Source organism: Triplophysa rosa, linkage group LG8 (genome assembly GCF_024868665.1).
Source record: "Triplophysa rosa linkage group LG8, Trosa_1v2, whole genome shotgun sequence".
NCBI lineage: Eukaryota > Metazoa > Chordata > Actinopteri > Cypriniformes > Nemacheilidae > Triplophysa > Triplophysa rosa.
Window position 1 is genome coordinate 5,612,871 of NC_079897.1, and position 19,554 is coordinate 5,632,424.

General features: G+C 38.7%; 1 protein-coding gene across 7 annotated transcripts in view; it reads left to right on the forward strand.

Moving 5' to 3' along the window:
- Positions 1 to 81: 81 nt before the first annotated feature.
- Positions 82 to 19,554, forward strand: part of atp2c1 (ATPase secretory pathway Ca2+ transporting 1) — a 31,437-nt gene continuing 11,964 nt past the window's right edge. The window contains exons 1-13 of one of the 7 annotated variants that reach the window (XM_057341078.1): positions 106 to 177; positions 9,409 to 9,451; positions 10,337 to 10,441; positions 12,101 to 12,217; positions 14,738 to 14,827; positions 14,922 to 14,957; positions 15,057 to 15,118; positions 16,127 to 16,235; positions 16,428 to 16,583; positions 16,821 to 16,889; positions 16,977 to 17,052; positions 17,193 to 17,259; positions 17,345 to 17,469. In XM_057341078.1, coding sequence (XP_057197061.1) covers positions 9,422 to 9,451; positions 10,337 to 10,441; positions 12,101 to 12,217; positions 14,738 to 14,827; positions 14,922 to 14,957; positions 15,057 to 15,118; positions 16,127 to 16,235; positions 16,428 to 16,583; positions 16,821 to 16,889; positions 16,977 to 17,052; positions 17,193 to 17,259; positions 17,345 to 17,469 — 1,042 coding nt within the window. In that variant the 5' untranslated portion in view covers positions 106 to 177; positions 9,409 to 9,421. Of the gene's footprint in view, positions 178 to 202; positions 494 to 7,170; positions 7,624 to 7,907; positions 9,318 to 9,408; positions 9,452 to 10,336; positions 10,442 to 12,100; positions 12,218 to 14,737; positions 14,828 to 14,921; positions 14,958 to 15,056; positions 15,119 to 16,126; positions 16,236 to 16,427; positions 16,584 to 16,820; positions 16,890 to 16,976; positions 17,053 to 17,192; positions 17,260 to 17,344; positions 17,470 to 19,554 lie in introns of those variants that run through there. The other 6 variants (XM_057341080.1, XM_057341083.1, XM_057341079.1 and 3 more) reach the window with 6 other exon arrangements.

Here is a 19,554-nt window from a genome sequence, read left to right on the forward strand (position 1 = left end):
TAAAATTCTTTAAAAATAATGATTAAAAACGGTTTCCCTTGCATCCACCACGACAGCTCCCGAATCTCTTTCCGTCGCCCCGCCCCCTTTACGTCGCCTGCGTGATGACGCCATCAGCGGCCGTCAGATAGACTCGACGAAAGCTCACGGAAGATGCAAAAGAAAAAGGACCCGCTGGTAAGTTTAAGTAATCCAATTTTCCGTTTTCCGAGGCTCATCGCCGGCTTCATAGCGCTGCAGAACCCCCACTGCTAACCTCTGAAAAGCCCCTTTTGTTTAGACATTGTTCCACAATGCGTGTCGTGTGATCCTATGCCATGAAACCCAGCAAAAACATCATTATAAAACCCGGTGAGGTGATTTAAACATTAGCAGAGAGCGTGTTGTGGCTGCTCGCGCTTGACGCTCTACCTTCATTCAAATGAACTGTTTTGACGGAAAGCGACATACGGGGGGACACAGCGGCTCTGTAAGCGACGGGAGAAGGTTTAAGGTCAGCCGTCATGTGCTTTTCTGTCATTGGCCACATCAAAATAGTTGTTAACGTTACCCGCGTGTAAGCGAAGACGACCGTGTTGTTGTATCGTTGTGTTCGTAACTGTGCGTGTATTAGTTCTATAGATAGATTTTATTTCGCTCAATTTGTTCATAACTGTGGATGGTTGAAACTTGAAATTGAGAATGAGAAGTGAACCTTAATAGCGTGTATGAAGAGAATTTGTTTGTTTGTTTTGTTCATATATACACACATCCTTACTTTTTGCGTGTCCATAACATACTGTTTTATCTAGCACACAGTCATGGACACATTTTATATTGACGTTTGCCTTGCCTATTATCTGTAATCTACAGCTGTCTCTGTTATCAACTAAACAAACAGCACAGTTCAGGTGTTAGAAATAGGCCACTTGAGGAACCATATCAAATCACATCACATAGGAACCTAATGCTGTTCACAGACTTATGCAATGGATTGTTTTTAAAGTTCACTACCACTGTGTGGTGTACTTGACTAGAAGTTTTTACAAGTATGTGTGCGCCAATGAAAACCAACACTGGGGACCGTTTCAGAAAGGAGGTTTAGTGAAAACTCTGAGTATATTAACCCTGAAATGAGGGAAACTCTGGGTTTTCCGTTTCAGAATGTGAGGTATGTCAAACCTGAGAAAGCGGGGTAACTCAAGCCCGTTTCTAAAGGAGAGGTATCTTATACTCAGAGTCAGTAACCATAGTAACTTACTCTGTGAACCTAACCTGGTCGGGAGCAGGTTTTCTTTGGTAAACCCAGAGTTTATTTCGATCTCCTCCCCCTTTTAAAGCGCAAGTGGTGTAACTCATTCATTCATTCATTAATACAGTCATTCATGGCACACATTTTGATCACACAGAGACCATCTCAGTGACTTAATGTCATATGTGCTTTTATAGAGGATTCATGAAGAGGCTGCATTAATTCATTGGGATGTACTTTGATTTCAGGAGAGCAATTTAGGACCTGACTGGAATTTTGTAATTTTCCTGTGCATTTTTATTAAAACTGTACCGTTTTTCTTTACAGTGAATTAGATATATCAAAATATTTCTCATCCATCCTTACATCAATAACATCAGCCACCGTACGTGTATTACATCAGAGCATAATTTTCTATGGACGATGAGAAGTGACTTAATAAAGTGTATAAATAAAGTGCATGAATAAAGAAATGAATAAATACAGACATAATTGCTTCAATGAAGTGATAAAGCGTGCAGCCATTCCAACTGAAATCTGGTCAGAGCAGGGTTCGAACCGGCGACCAGTCTAATTTTGCACGAGAGTCTGACGCACTACAGGTGTCCTATACACCATGACTACGTGAATGAGACATTCACGTAACTAGAGCACTCATGGCGAGTGAGAACATACAATGTTTGTATTATTATTTCCGTTTTTGTTTCTGTTGTTTCATTCATTAATGATTAATTTATTTGTTTATTGGTACATTTATTAATTTAAACTTAAGTCATTTTCAGCACATTAGTAAATCCACTGTATGCAGAGTGGAAAGTGTGCCTCACTCTCAAGTGATTTCTGCCGCCATGTTGCTTTTTTTGGTTGCGTTGCCATGGTGAATCGTAGGGTAAGCCTACCCAGAGTAAATTGAACTAACTCAAATCAGCTGTTCTGAAACCAAAAACTCAAGTAAACCAACTCTGAGTTCAAGGTTTAACCTAGAGTTGGTTGAACCTCCTTATTGAAACGGGCCCCAGGAGTATCCGTGTTGATTGTTTGGTTTAGCCTACTCTGACATCATCCAAACTACTTCCTAGACAGGTTTTTGAGCATCAGGGAATGTTCATGGTCAAAAAGGGTTTCATGGCGTCTGGAAACAGACTTAGAATGTGAAGATACAATGACAGGACATCACGTCAGAGATTTTATCTCCTTGTCATGACGTGCAATATCAATTTGCAGGCATACATAAATTGATCGTCTGCATTTATGTGACGGACATCATGTTAGACTGCATTTCTATGTTTTGGTATATTGTTATACATCATTTGCACATCTGTAGTTAAGATAACAAGCCACGAGTGAATATGAGGAGAAATAAACACTGACAAGGAAGTGGTTTATATTTGGATTATTTGATTATTATGATTATTCATTATCTTACTACAGAGCAACTAGTGAGATAAAGAAGTAAATGCAAGAAAGACTTGATTAGATTTATTTTATTATGGAAAACTAGCACATCTGGTGTATGTAGGCAATCGGTCTCCTGGGACAATTATAAACTGCACACCTTTTAATGTATGTGTATGTATGGAAAAAATGAAGAGACCACTCCAGTTTTGCCTTAAATAGCATTTCTGCTTGTATTGTGTCATATTCCAGTCCAGTCTCTGTTGAATTTCAACAGAAACAAACCTCAGGAGTGACATAAAGTCACCAAACAGTAATGTGAAAGACTGAGAGGAAAAATATGCATGAAAGTTGTAGAAAAATCAGGCTAATTTCATCATATACTGTATAAATGTTTGATCCTAAGATGCATGTAAAACATTAGTATTGTATTGTTTAAACATGAATTTTAACCTTTTTTTGCAGTATTCAAGATCTGCAAACATTGCATCTTTTTTTGTTACTTTAACATGTTTGTTCTGTTTCAATTTTCTGCAAATATATGCAAATAAAAACAAAATTTTCATTTGAAATTTGGGATAAATGTTGTCACTAGTTCACAGAATACAACAGAAATGATCATTTTAGTTAAACACGTACCTATAAACACAACAGAAGATATTGGGAAGAAAGTCATTAACCAAACAGATCTCATCCCTCATTACTGCCATAGAAGGGAAAATAAATACTATGGGAGTCAAGGCAGAGGTTGCGCTAGACTTTTTACATTGTCCGTCATTTTAACGGACAGGTTCCTAAAAAATCTGTCATAAACAATTTTTACCCGTCATTATGCTGCAATGTGATATTACGTGCACATTAGCATGTTTGTGACATCATCGTGACTACATGCGTTCTTTGAACTTACTGTATTTTAATACCCAATAAATAGGGATGTAACGATTCACTCAGCTCACGATGCGATGCGAGTCACGATTCTGATCTTACGATGCGATTTATTCACGATTTACTCACGATTTATTTTTACAAAATGAGTTGAAACAAATTAGAAATGAACAACTTCCCTTGCATTATTTCTTAAATGCTTCACGTTTCTTTGTATAATTAAATAATGTTTTATTTCAAACAACAAAACTAAACTGCAATTTTATAATAAATTAATAATAGAAAAAGTCTCTTTAATATAAACAAACTAATGCTGTCTGAGCTTCTTGGATTTTTTGCATTTAAGAAATATCAGCATGTCCACGTTTAGATTTGCAGTAAAAATAGCGGCCCCTGCTGTTCAAAAAATGTATTGCGATTCAGTTCACACCTCAACCGATTTGAATCGTCACTTATTATAACCGATTTTCAATCGTTACATCCCTACCAATAAAGCCAAAGTCGTTTACATATTTAGTGTTTCTGTTTTCAGACATAAAATACTAATTACAGACAAATGCTCATGTCCAGTCAGTAACAATGACAGGTGCTTGTACACGCTGTTTTGTAATCATTCAATTATTCACTTACAAGTAACTTTAAGATGCTGTTAGGTCATGAAAGGAGAAGACTCAGGGAGACTTTTATTCCACTCACTGAAAGTTAAGGTTTATTCAAAATGACGCTAGTCCTGTCACTCTCTGAAGTAAAAAAGTCTGTAAACACCGCACCACTTGTTTGTGCGCACCTGTGTGTGTATGAGAGCCCGCTACGAGAGGGTCTTATTGAATGACAGATGCACGCTTAGCAGAATCAGACCCAGAAACAACGGCAGAAACAACATTAGAGATCGCTGTGTTGTTATAAAAATGCAAAGTTTTTCAGTTCGTTTTGAAACTATAGCGAAACAAATTAGACGGTGGTGGGTGTCATAGTCGTCTTGTTTATACATGTCCCTGGCTCCGCACCGCGAGTCTCCGCTGATCCCGCGTGGGTTTTCCTGAATGGACGAGGCGTTTATAAGTAATGAATGGGAAACGTACACGTCCCTTCGCGTCCCTACGATCACGTTCTGATGAAAGGAAATGATTGGATTCTACCAACTCGACAAAAAGGGGAATTACAAACTGCCCTCATTGTAAGCCGTCAAAATGACGGACGGCCTTCAGATTTTTCCGTCACTGGTATAAAAAAAATCCGTCACGCGACCTCTGCGTCAAGGGGGAATGAGATCTGTTTGGTTACTGACATTCTTCCAAATATCTTCCTCTGTGTTTAGCAGAACAAAGACATTTGTACAGGTTTGGAACAACCTGAGGATGATTTTTGGATGAACTATCCCTTTGATTTTTTTTGCGGCTGTAACACACATGAATATATGGCTGTGCATCACTGAGATTGATTCATTTCAATCGAGCATTCTATAAAGCCTTGCAATAATAATAGGCCAAAATAATAGACAGAGTAAAATTCAATACAATTTTTTTTAAGAATGCTTGGTGGTGGTTGTGTGAGCGAAGAGGTTAGGGAGAGTTTAGTAGGTGTCAGGCTGATGATATGCCCGTCGATGAGAGTGCTGTGTTTGCTTTTGCATGTGCATGTTAAAGTGTTGATGTGTGAAGCAGGCTGTTTTATTCTAGTGGATTTTCTTCTGTCCTGCTGCTTCATTCTCTGTTTTTCACTGACCTGCCTAGTCCGGTTGTGGACTGACATCTCTCTGCTATCTAACAGTTTCAGAGAGCCTCCGCCCGCAGGCCTATCAAGACAGCCGAGAGGACGATTACAAACCGTTCTCCGTCCCAGAAGCCCCTTCTCCATCAGGGCATTTAACTCCATGTGAAGCTTCCATTAGCTTTGGTCAACTGTTTGAAGATTAGTTTGTTTGAGAGCTGTGTGTGTGGTCACTGATACAATGATGTGTTGTTTTGTCTGAAGTGGTTGGCCACTGTGTTACGTGCTGGGAATTTCATATCAGTTGTTTGAAATTGCTGAATATTAGGGAAATGTGACTTTGGATTCATAGTCAGAATAATAATTTTAAGGGGTTGGAAACATGTTAAAAACCTTTAATGTTTGTTTGGAGTTTTCAAGTGGAATTGATCTTTCAGTTTCCCACAGCTGTGCACCGAATGCATGGATATTTAGTCCAGTGTTTACCTTGGTTTTGGTGTTTCTCTGTGGGTAGCTCTGTTCTAGTTTCAACAACACCGTTTTCAGAAATGATAATATCTCTTTGTGTTTGGCCCTGAACTGCGTGGTCTCAGAGTGTGGAATTATTCCAATCTAAATAGTGATCTCTTCTTTATTCTAGTGGTGGGAATCAATTGGGGATTTGCAATTTGATATGAAATTGATATCTGGTCTTCAACATTTTGATTCTTTGTTTAATTCAAAACTTAAATTTGATTTTACAAATTTTTCAGGCATTCGGATTTGGTTAATTTGCACATGCGTGCTGAACCATACAAGTAGCATAAAGCATATGTTTTATTCTGTGTCAGAATGAAACATAATCCAACACCAACCCTCAAGCAACATCCCAACATTGCTTTAGGGACAATAACAAGTATGTTTATAATACTTATATATTATTTGGTCATGAATGATACTATACCTCAAATTGTAAGGCTTGCTGTTGGGCAAAGGTTTGTTATTTATTTATGTGATAAAATGCATAGAATGTTTTGAGGGCCTACATGAAAAAAACAGGTCTAGAGACATAAAAAACGTATACAGGTGCTGGTCATATAATTAGAATATCATCAAAAAGTTGATTTATTTAACTAATTCCATTCAAAAAGTGAAACTTGTATATTATATTCATTCATTACACACAGACTGATATATTTCAAATGTTTATTTCTTTTAATTTGATGATTATAACTGACAACTAATGAAAATCCCAAATTCAGTATCTCAGAAAATTAGAACATTACTTAAGACCAATACAAAGAAAGGATTTTTAGAAATCTTGGCCAACTGAAAAGTATGAACATGAAAAGTATGAGCATGTACAGCACTCAATACTTAGTTGGGGCTCCTTTTGCCTGAATTACTTCAGCAATGCGGCGTGGCATGGAGTCGATCAGTCTGTGGCACTGCTCAGGTGTTATGAGAGCCCAGGTTGCTCTGATAGTGGCCTTCAGCTCTTCTGCATTGTTGGGTCTGGCATATCGCATCTTCCTCTTCACAATACCCCATAGATTTTCTATGGGGTTAAGGTCAGGCGAGTTTGCTGGCCAATTAAGAACAGTGATACCATGGTCCTTAAACCAGGTACTGGTAGCTTTGGCACTGTGTGCAGGTGCCAAGTCCTGTTGGAAAATGAAATCTGCATCTCCATAAAGTTGGTCAGCAGCAGCATGCTGTACATGCTCATACTTTTCATGTTCATACTTTTCAGTTGGCCAAGATTTCTAAAAATCCTTTCTTTTTAAATAAAGTAATATTCTAATTTTCTGAGATACCGAATTTGGGATTTTCATTAGTTGTCAGTTATAATCATCAAATTAAAAGAAATACACATTTGAAATATATCAGTCTGTGTGTAATGAATGAATATAATATACAAGTTTCACCTTTTGAATGGAATTAGTGAAATAAATCAACTTTTTGATGATATTCTAATTATATGACCAGCACCTGTATATTAAAGATGATTTAGATCAAGCAACTATCAAAAACAAGTGTTTTTACAGAGTAATTATTTTTATTACTTTTGTATGTATATGTACAGCATAGAACAGTGGAGGCAGACTGGAGCATGAGAGTAAGAGATGGTGTATCGGGACATGTCCTGGGTCGGACTTGAAACCTGGTCCCCGTGAGCCAGCAGCTCATATACAGTATATGCGTCTGGAGCACTAACACTGGGCTACAGCTCTGACAAGAGTAATTATTTCAAAATAATTGTTGTTATTTACTCACCATTCATGCCATTCCAAACCTGTATGACTTGTTTTTCATAGAGCAGAAGTGACTGGTGACTGAGACTTTCAGTCAGTAACATTCTGTTCACCTTTCCTTTTTGTGTGCCTGTGAAGAAAGGTGTACAGGTTTGGAACAACATGGAGGTAAGTAAATAATGACAAAATATTTTTTCTTTATTGATTTTGATATGTATATTCTCAATGTCTCTGTGATTTTTTTTCCTCCTTATAACTTAAAATGAAAAAAGATGTTCTTTCATTTAAAAATTCTGATTGTCTTAAAAGCATGTTTTTTAATAATAATGATTTTTGATCATTTTTATGTATTTACATAGCTACATACATATTTTTAATTTCAAAGATGTTTAAAGCTTGTAAAATGCCACACATCTGCATTTTTAAGTGACATAAGTAAATCCCTAAATCAGTGATCACTATAGTTCCATGTGCAAATTCTGTATTTGCCTGCTTACGTGTCTTTAGAAAACATGGTCAGAAGCTCATGACAGTCATGTGTGTGTTCATAATGTTGGTTCATTTCATATCTTTAACAAAATAATATAAAATATTCAAGATTTGTTCAGTTTTCGGATTTGTACTTGATGAGGGAACTGGAAAAAGAAGTTTAACAAAATAGAATTCTAAGCACATCTTTGTCCCCTTTTCTCTCTCTTTTTCTCTCTCACTCTCACGGTCATATAAACATCTCTGTCACAAAAGGACATTTTTTGTTAAAATGCACAGTTTGGCCTGACCTTCAACACAAGGCTTGGGACTAATGTCCTCCCTCCCTTCTTTTTCACTTTTGACAGTCAAAAATCGAAGAATTTACATAAACAAAGACAAATTCAAAGAATATCAGGTGTGACCAGTCAGAGACATTCTTCTGATGCTTATTTGTGTTCTGGTTTGTTTAGGAGCATTACGTAATAGTCCATCGAATGACTGAATGGAAAGCGAGGTGTGTTGAGGGCATGGCTTGGTTGAGGGATCTTTTTCAAGCAAACTGTGTATTTATTTTTTACCTATAGTATCTCAAAGCAGTGTATTTATAGCACACATGTAAGCTTGCTATCATTGTTGAAATGAGAGGTTGATGGAAGAGAGTCCCGTTTTAACATTGTGCAAGCTCTCTTAGATTGAACGTGACCTTTTATCTCACAGAAGGATGCAGATGATACCCAATGGACAGCCCTTAGAGAGGACCGTGTGTGTGTCTGTATGGCCTTGAACCTGCTGTTGGCCCAGTTCTGTCAATGCAGGCACAGTTTGTAATTGAGACCCAGTTAGAGTGACCCAGGAGAAACGGAAACAATTAAAGCTTAATTTATTTACTTGTAGATTTGTGTCACATTTTGAGTGTAAAGATGGGTTTAGTTTAATTTGGTTGGGTTTAGTTTTATGATCTCTGAAAATGAAAGTGCATTTTCTAATGGGTTGATTTGTCAGATTGTTTTTTGACTAAGTGGTCCAAAACCGGGGTTTGTGATATTATATTTCCCAGGTTATTAGCAGAGAATGAAGTTTATATGAATGGTCTCTGTATCAGAGCATTTAAAGTTTGCTGTAACCCAGGCCACAGACAGCACTCATTCATTAATGTAAAGAAAAACCTATAGACGAGAAAGAGAGATTGGCTGATCCAGGTTTAATCTCTTGCCACTTTTAATTACGGCAGTCCTCTCCGGCTGAGACTTGCTGGCACTTTAGTAAGGTACTTCATCTTTACGCTGGCCCTGCCGAGTGATGACATGACGACACTGAACTGCGATGTGGCGAGCTTTCTTAACAGTTCGCGCTGGATCCGACACTTAACAACATGATACATAGTACGAGAGGTAGTCCATATTTTCTTTGTCTGAAGCGTTCTGTCTCTGACATTGGCTTTTTCTCTATTTCTGCCTGTCTCTTTCTCTCTTCCTCTTGTAGGACATCACTCTGAATGATATTCACCAATGACATCCACCTAAGGGTAACTCTTAAAATTCATTCTGAGACCATCCGGGCCTATGTTTAGAATACACTCCGAGCATATTGTCTGTCTGCTCTTGTTTATTTAGTCATGTCCTGAAATCTAGTCACAAGATCGCTTGATTTTGTTTAGATTTGCATGTTCCAAAAGATGCCTAAACAGCCATCTGTGGTGTTTTGTGTTTGTGTGTGTTTGTTTCCATTTTAGCCTAGTTTGTTTAAAGCCTGCCTTTTTGATGGAAGGTCTTCGAATATTTAGCCTGGTGTAATCGAACCAATAATGATTGAAATGTACATTTCAATAAGCTTCAAAAATTCTAATTATATCATTGGCTGTGGAAGCTGAGAATGTTGTTTTACCCTGGTCTGTCTTGTAGGCTTACCCAACCTGTAAGAATTAAGGATAGGATATGTTAATATGTTGTTTTTAACGTTGGCTGAACGTAATGTTCATGACCATCTAGACTTTTAGATCCATTGCTTTACTGTCTACTGTCTAATGCCCCACATCAAGCCATCCTATGGGTTCATTGCTGTCAGGCGACTGTTCGGCTCTGAAGTTTGTGTTTTGCTCCTCTGAATTGTTAGTCTGGTCAAAATGGTGCAGGCGCTCTGCCAATATATGTTTATTGATTGCACGTGCAGCATCGCAGGGGTCAAAGTTTCCTCTGGACCTGTAATCCCTTTATGCTGTGTTCACTCATTCTCTTTTGAGAGGAGATCGTTTATGATAGCATTATCTTTGATAATCCATTGATTTCTCCAAAGAGCTAAACTATTTGAATAATTTCTCCATGAGGTCACGTGGGTTAAGTTTGAGGATGCTAACTTCCTGTTAAACAATTTCTCTTTTGTTGTCTTTTCTTTTTCTTTTTTTCTTTTTTAGCTTGCAGAAGTTCAACCCCGCTGTGAAGATGAGACCATGGTTCCGGTACTGACTTCGAAAAGAGCCAGCGAACTACCCGTGAATGAGGTTGCATGTGTACTACAGGTACGCCCGCTTGTCTGTGATTATTTGGGTGGGGATTGGCCACCCTCAGTCTGTCTCCACCAATACTTATTGAAATGTATCCCAGTGTGCTTTCAAACTGTTGTTTGAGACGTTACAAGCTACTCATCAATTCAATTCATAAACCAACACTTAAAATGTCATTTTTAATAGAGAATAAGATATTATTAAGAAGTAATAGACTACATTTCAGACTATTTATGGAGACGTTGTTTAATTAGGGTCAAATTAAATATAATAATTATACCACAACCATTGAATTCCTGGTTTTGATTGGTTGCCACACATTTCAAGGGCTGTTGATTCATTTTCAAATTACAGCAGTAAGTCACTGTGATAGCACTGCAGTCACTTTCATGCTGCATTCCCTCAGTCTGCCACTGGGTGTCTTGGGCTGTTTTTAAACTGGATACTCACTCACAGGGACTGGGACTGGTGGGAGATGGACAGATTTATCAGCGAAACAGCAGTTGAATATTTACCACCTGTTTTAGTGCCAGGACAAGGGTTACAACAGGGCTGTTTAAGATTGATAAGATTGTTGTTACAAGAACAGTACAGGATGTTTATCCAGGATCATGTCCTACCTGTGTAAATCCTATTGTGTTCGTGTCTAGCTACAGCCTGTTATATTCAGTGTCATCATGCAGTCAAGCTTTTCAGCTTGTTGTTTAGTGTCTAGTAGTAATGGATCACACAATGACTTTTGCACTTGTCTTATATGGTGAGAACAGAAGAAACATTCCACTGGCCATTAACTGTGCATCTGAGTGCAACTATAATTGCAAATATCAGAAATTGAACAAAAGTATAAATAAAGCAAACCAAAGGAGCTTGGCATTCACAACATATTTGCAATGTGCCTTGCTAATCATGCTTTAAGTAAAAATTGCGTTAAAAGTAACGATTGCCACCATTATTCACATAAAGTAACCTGATAACTTGTTGAAATAGTAAAAATGAGATTTTAAAGTCCATTGTTGTGGGTTTTCATACAGCGTCACTCTGGGATGATTAGAGCATGCAGGGATGCTCTCACAGTCTCAGCATGTAGTGCCATGTCTCTGTTCTCCATCAACCCACTGACACGACCATCTGCTCCCAAAAGACCTTTATTCATCCACTATCATCAGCATTCAGCCAGAGTCAAGAAAAGCACTCAAGCCATGAATAATACACCTCAGTTATTACTATTTTAATAGAAAACAAATAGAATACGATCTTTACTCGTGCGCCTTGTTTTGTGACTGCAAAGCCAATAAGCCATCAAGGAAAGTGAGAAGAGAGCCTGCATGGTTTCCTGGTGTGTTTTAAAGTGATACAGTATAGTGAGGTTTAGAACTGTCCAGGCTGTAAGTCTGTAGGAGGTGATGCAGTCGAGTTTTTGTGCTCTCTCTTTGTCATGATACACTACTCTGGTCTCAAGGTCTTTTACCATGCAGTGAAGAGAAACGGACTGTTGTTGGTGACTTACAGTACACTTTCCAAAGCCCAAGTTCCAGGACATTGGCTTTATTAGTTGTTTCCATGGATCCAGCATTCTTGTTAGCGGTTAATGTCAGTTGTCATGGTTACGCATCTGATAAGTGTTATTTTGGGACGGCTGCATTTTTCTGACTTAATTCTCTCCCTCTCTGGTAGGCTGACCTGCAGTTTGGTCTCAGCCAGGAGGAGGTTGAACGACGCCGGGCCTACCACGGATGGAACGAGTTTGACATCAGTGAAGATGAACCTCTCTGGAAAAAATATATCTCACAGGTATTTTATTGAATAGCTAAAAGCCCAAACAACAAAAAACTACATTTTTTAAACTAAAAACTACACATCTAGCACATGAAATCATCATATTTATTATATTTCCATATGTAGCTAAATTTCGCAATCTCTCTCTCAGCAGTCAAAACTGTGTTCACTCAGGTCCTTTTTAGAGGTTGGACAAATTGTCGCATTGACCTTTGTGGGTTCCCCCGCAGCATGGGATACATTACATCCGTGTTGCTCTGAAAACTGCATAGCATGTTAGCAACTAGAAAGACAAGTATGTTATGTCATGACTCTTAAGCCGGCTGTTAATGTCACTTGTGTGGTTCTCTATAATAAGTTATTGTGTGCGTTGGCCTTTTAGTCCAGTCACTTTTATTTGCATTTCACAATACCCACTGTTTAAAACAGCTTTACAAAAATCTTGCTATATTGTGGCTATGCAACATGTGTGTAATGTCAATACTGGTTAGCTAAATATCCTTTTGTTCAAAACCTTGTCTATAAAAATAGTCTTGGCTATAGATTGAACAATTTACTGTTTTTAAAGGGACAGTTCACCCAAAAATAAAACTTCTGTCATCATTAACTCACCTTCAAAATGTTCCAAATCTGTATACATTTCTTTGTTCTGATGAACACAGAGAAAGATATTTGGACGAATGCTTGGAACCAAACAGTTCTCGGCCACGACTGGCTACCATAGCAGGAAAAATGTGCCCCAGAACTGTTTGCTTTTCTACATTCTTCAAAATATTTATAGAGCAAATTTTCCTATATGGTGGCCAAGAAAGAATTTTCATTTTGGTTGAACTGTTCTTTTAATGTCATGAATTGGTTGCCGTGGTGCATGTGCATGCAGTGTCATTGTTGTTTTAATGCTTAATACTGAAGTAAAGATTCTACGGAAGGCTTAGTTTTTTGATTCACCTTCACCTCACAGAGGCTGTTGGGAGCAGGAAGGGTTTGTTACGTCGGGGTGGTTGGATTGTTTTCTGGGTGAATAAAAAACATCTGAATCCTTTCACTTCCAGTGTGAACAAGGCTGTCAGAGGTATCAGTGCTTCTCAGAGCGCCACGTTAAGAGCAACAAGCAGTCGGGCCTTTAATCTGTCACCTCACATTCGCTTTGTGCTTGGGGATGTGCCTACCTCTCTCTTTCACTCTTTCTGTTTTTTTGTCCCTTTTTTCTCACATTCAGTCACCCCCTCCTTTACAGCTTCACCCTTCGCAGAACCAAAACACATCGGAAGAGTGTTTTTTTTTTGTCAGGCGCGACCATCAACCCTGCTGTAGTATAATCTTCTTTATTTCTTTTTCTTTTGGATTTATTCAAATTCTCGTCGGCATTTTTATCACTCTGCCACCAGCCTGGAGCACAAAGCCTCTAATTCCGGATGTCTCCTAGTAGACATGAGAGAACGTCAAAGCGCTTTCAGCAGACAGTAAATCAAACCCTGCTTGTTGTGCTTTTTCAAGTGCAACCTGCCTGTTATTTTGCAGCCCCGGTTTGCTTTCAACAAGGCTGCTGTATCGCTCGCTGAAAAGAAACTGTGATCTCATCTTTTGCGGTGGTGTTAATTGCCGGTTATGCAGACGGTGCGATCCGCGAGTGTCAGATCGTGCTGTAGATTAAAGCATCATTCTCGGTGTGTGGCCAATCAAAGAAAGTAATCGACCCTGCTGTCTTTTTTATTCTCGCTTTGTAGCACTTTACACGTGTGTCATTATTCATTTCTGGTGCTGCTGGTTATCAGGTGACTTTGAGATCTTGAAATAAGCCAAATAACACACTCTGCGTATTTCACGGTGAGCATTGCATCAGTGCTAATCTGTTTGAGTTTTAATAAGAAAATGAAATGGATATGCAGAGAAACAAGATTTTCAAGAATATGCCACGTGTTTAGTTGAGGCTGGCTAGTATAGCAAAAATCTTTTAGTCTTAATGAACTTTGATTTCTCAGTATTTATGTAATATGTTAAAATATATATTTGTTATGTACATTATATGTTTTATTTTACATTATGCTAACTATAATCATTTTATATAATTATAAACATTTATATTATATTAATTAATCATGTTTACAGATTATTTTCTTCATAGAGGAACTATTCAGTTGAACAGCCAAAAAAAGAGGTTAAAAATATTAAAGAGGGTTTAACTTTATATTTGATACATTTTCAAATATTCTCAGTTTATATAAACATTAAAATAATAGCCTTACAACATTTCTTAAGGCAGGCCAGAATTTCAAAACACTGTAGGCGATACTGCAAATCGAGTTGACCTTTGGCTCTCTGCCATTTCTAGAGCCAGCGCAATACATGCATGTCTGAAATCAGACTGAGACAGAAATCGATAACTGTTGCTATCGTGTATAGCTAACATTACTCTGCTTCAGCCCAAGAGGCAGAGAAACCCAGACCTTCATCTTGAGATGTGGGACAGGATGAACTTGAAACAACATTGTAGTCCATCTCTCTAAGTTTATCTTTCTTTCTCTTGTTCTCTAGTTTAAGGACCCACTCATCTTGTTGCTGTTGGCTTCCGCTGTTATCAGCGTATTAATGCGGCAGTTTGACGATGCAGTCAGTATCACCGTGGTAAGTTTGTCCTGTACATCTCCGTTGGCGACTTGTAGACTTTGTTTGAGCATTGGATCAGACCATTTACACTCTTGAATTGTTCTTTTCGCAGGCCATTATTATCGTCGTTACAGTTGCCTTTATACAGGTAAAACCGACAGATTAGGGTGATGACTTCACTGATGACATCACTTTGTACGTAAGTGTGGTGGTGATTTACTGTCATCTTTGTTCTGCTGTGTTTCAGGAGTACCGCTCTGAAAAATCCCTGGAGGAACTAGGGAAACTTGTGCCTCCAGAATGCCACTGGTTAGTTTTTATTCCCGCCCTCTTCTCTTTCCTTGTCTGCTGCATTAATAATAAATGATGTCAGAGGCCTGTAGCATGTAGGTGTGAGGTCATCTCAGGTGTATGTTTCGGAGCTTTACCCCATCAAACGCATAAAAGACAGGCTTTCAGTTGACATCGAAAGAGTGAGAATGAGAGGCATAATTTCCACATCAAACAGGCAAAGTCTCATATTTGCACTTCAAAACTGGGCTGAGCCGCAACCTTGAGCCATGTTCCCAGATGCCCGGAGAACCTTCAGCTCATAGTACTGCGTATTCCCCTGCTTTTCTCTGTCACTCCTGTTTAACATCTTGCACGCCGTTCCAACCAGTTGAGAGTTTCTCGCAAACTGCAACATGTAGAGTCAGTACAAAGTTGATGTTTAAAATACAGCTACGTGAAGTGAATCTATGTGGGCGGAGCTACCCTGCACAATGAAAATAGAAAATGACTGACCCAGATTATATGGAAGAGAGAGCTTTTATCGCTTGACATTTATACCTGGTTAGGACATGGTGTTAGAAGGCATAGGGGTTTGTTTCAGTGCATAGCAAGCCAGTTTGATGTCTTTTATCATATTGCCGTTGTCAATATTTTGTAAAACCTCACGTTGTGCTTCACAATAGTTGGTCAAAATTGTGTGGTGCATGAGCTCTCATAACTTACCGCTTTGAATCAATTGCAGTATATCACACGCTGATGGTTAATAGTCCGTTTAACAGTTGAAATATTGTTTACCAGATTTTTTGGAGTCCATCACGTCTCTCAATTTTGCTAAGAAACTGCTGGTATTAAGTTGGTGTGTGTGCGTGGTTCTCAAATGGAATGTTGCCAAGACTATCGGTGGCACTTTCTCAAAAGTATTTGACCTCTGACCAGTCCGCAGGTCATGAATCTCAAGGTCTGTCTGTTCACACGACTCCTCTGGCCTAATTTCAAACACTCAGCACCGTGCCTTTTTTATCCCTCCGTCACCCTCTCTTTTAGTGTTCGAGAAGGGCATCTGGAGCACCTTCTGGCACGAGAACTTGTCCCTGGAGATACCGTCTGTCTGTCAGTGGGAGAGAGAGTCCCGTCTGACCTGCGACTGTTTGAGGTGTGAACAGAAATAGATGCATAGTGACATATTTTCTTCTCTGTAGAATAGAATAACAGCTGAAAAAAGCTTAACACTATACTAGAAGAAGTATAATTATTGTCAAGTGGCTAGTGAGTCCTTGTACCATGTCCTGAAATGGCAGCATCATTGTAATGACCTTTAATTGAAGCTGACCCGTCTGCTCGGCAGGCGATGGATCTGTCGGTTGATGAGTCCAGTCTGACAGGAGAGACCACCCCCTGCACCAAGACCTCAGCCCCTCAACCGGCTGCCACCAATGGCGACATCACTTCCCGCAGTAACGTCGCCTTCATGGGTACTCTGGTGCGCTGTGGGAAGGCCAAGGTACTGCTGGATCTGCTGCTCTGTCATTACAAACGCTCATAATATACAAAATTATATGACCCCTTTTTGCTTTTTGTTTTTTAATAAATGTAAAGATTTTTGTAAGAAGTTTATCAAACCATTTGGTAGTTATTCACAATAAACTGTATTATGTTACCATTAGTGCAGTAGTTAAAATATATTCTGTGTAAGGCTGTGATTTTTCATTATAAAAAATAAAGTTTTACTGAATTACAGGGAATTGTCATTGGCACTGGAGAAAATTCAGAGTTCGGAGAGGTTTTCAAGATGATGCAAGCGGAGGAGGTAATCAAGCATAAATGAAAAAACAAAAATGTTTGAAATCCAAGAGTTTGGAACTCCTTTGCTAATGTTTGTTGTTTTTTTCAACAGGCTCCTAAAACGCCCTTACAGAAAAGCATGGATTTGCTGGGAAAACAGCTCTCCCTCTATTCCTTCGGGATTATCGGTAACAGACATCTTGTTAAAATTGTCCAATTAACTTCTTCATGAGTTAGTGATGCATGCCATCTTATTAAATATGCAAAGCCTTATGACTGTCCTGTCAGTCTTCTTATCCATGTTGTCACTAACACGATTTATTTGTAGGGGTGATCATGATGGTTGGGTGGTTGCAGGGGAAGAACATTCTAGACATGTTCACCATAGGTGTCAGGTATGTCCTCAAAACATGAAGCAAACACATGATTCAACCTAAGTTTCTGTCTTTATAAATGCAGCATTATTTCTCTTTTTCTCAGTTTGGCTGTGGCAGCTATCCCAGAAGGCCTACCAATCGTGGTGACAGTGACGTTAGCACTGGGCGTGATGAGGATGGTAAAGAAAAGAGCAATCGTGAAGAAGCTGCCTATAGTGGAAACACTGAGTATGGGCCTATTTCATTCTTGATTATCTTTTTTTGGTCAGTTGTAAAACAATAGAGGTAATTTTAACTAGTTACAAGGACATACCACAACTAATCTGCGATCTGAAAAACCGTTTATAGCTGTGCTGCACAGAGACCTTGTTCCTGTTTGTCGGCTGATGGGAGAACCAAAACGTGCAACTTTGGTGTTTTTTGCCATTAGTGGCATTACATAAGCATTGATCATGTGAGAATCAGTCAGCCTGCAGTCAAATGACTGACCACAGTCCCACTAAACTGAGCACTTATACCATACAGAGTAAATGCATTTAATCACTCTAATGTTACTTTGGGTTTGAGTGACATTTTAGAGGAGGAGGAGTTTTTACTGCTTTGGTTAGAAACATTAACCAGCATGATCAAGTTAATGGCTCTTTACTAAACACTTGGTAAGTGTAACACTTTTGCTAAGTAGAATTAAAGAAAAAGTTCACTGGAAAATAATTGCATTTACTTCATTGAAGTAAAACGTATACACGTTGTTTTATACCCATGTCAAATCCAAACTCATGTTTATATGAAGAGTTTGGTTCCAAAACGCCATTAAAAAAAAAAAAAAAAAGTTTCCGCCAAAATCAGTATTGTGTCAGGTCGGTATTGAAAAGTCAATTTTTAATTTTACGCAAAATGCGATATCCGCCGTGTTATTCTGTCATGTTTTCTCCCTTTCTTTCCAAACCGCAGTATACGCCAGTCTCACTTCTCTTCAGAATGCGATATATCCGCTCAACCAATCACAGCACACCATTCCACGCATTGTAAACAGTAATGGCGGCGCTCTGAATACGGTCGGCTCCTAGTTTCCCTGGGGCCCGTTTCAGAAAGGCGGTTTAGTGAAAACTCTGAGTATATTAACCCTGAAATGAGGGAAACTCTGGGTTTTCCGTTTCAGAATGTGAGGTATGTCAAACCTGAGAAAGCGGGGTAACTCAAGCCCGTTTCTAAAGGAGAGGTGTCTTATACTCAGAGTCAGTAACCATAGTAACTTACTCTGTGAACCTAACCTGGTTTATTTCGATCTCCTCCCCCTTTTAAAGCGCAAGTGGTGTAACTCATCCATTCATTCATTAATACAGTCATTCATGGCACACATTTTGATTACACAGAGACCATCTCAGTGACTTAATGTCATATGTGCTTTTATAGAGGATTCATGAAGAGGCTGCATTAATTCATTGGAATGTACTTTGATTTCAGGAGAGCACCGAGTGGAATTTTGTCATTTCCCTGTGCATTTTTATTAAAACTGTACCGTTTTTCTTTACAGTGAATTAGATGTATCAAAATATATCTCATCCATCCTTACACATAAATAAAGTGCATGAATAAATACAGACATACATGCAGAAATGAAGCGATAAAGGTAATAAACAAGTAAATTTGACATGCAGCCATTCCAAGTGAAATCTGTTCAGAGCAGGATTCGAACCGGCGATCAGTCTAACTTTGCACGAGAGTCTGACGCCCTACAGGTGTCCTATACACCATGACGTCTTACTTGCGTAACTAGAGCACTCATGGCGAGTGAGAACATACGATTTTTTTATTATTTCTGTTGTTTCATTCATTTAATGATTAATTTATTTGTTTATTGGTATCAATTTATTAATTTAAACTTAAGTCATTTTCAGGACATCAGTAAATCGAGCGGAAAGTGTGCCTCACTCTCATGTGCTTTCTGCCGCCATGTTGCTTTTTTTGGTGCTGTTGCCATGGTGAATCGTGCTATCTTCGCTCAATTGATGATGGCTTTTTAAATCAATGGTGCACGCACGTAACCTAGAGTTAACTTACTCAGAGTGGATTGAACTAATTGAAATCACCTGTTCTGAAACCGAAAACTCAGAGTTGCGATTCTCTGAGTAAATCAACTCAGAGTTCACATTTTAACTCGGTGTTGGTTGAACCTCCTTATTGAAACAGGCCCCAGATCTAACGTTACTTTGTACTTTGTGTTCAACAAACAAATGAATAATTTTGACGGCATTGATGAACCTGTGCTGGTTTCTGCGGTGGGGAAGAAACGTAAACCATCGAAATCTAATC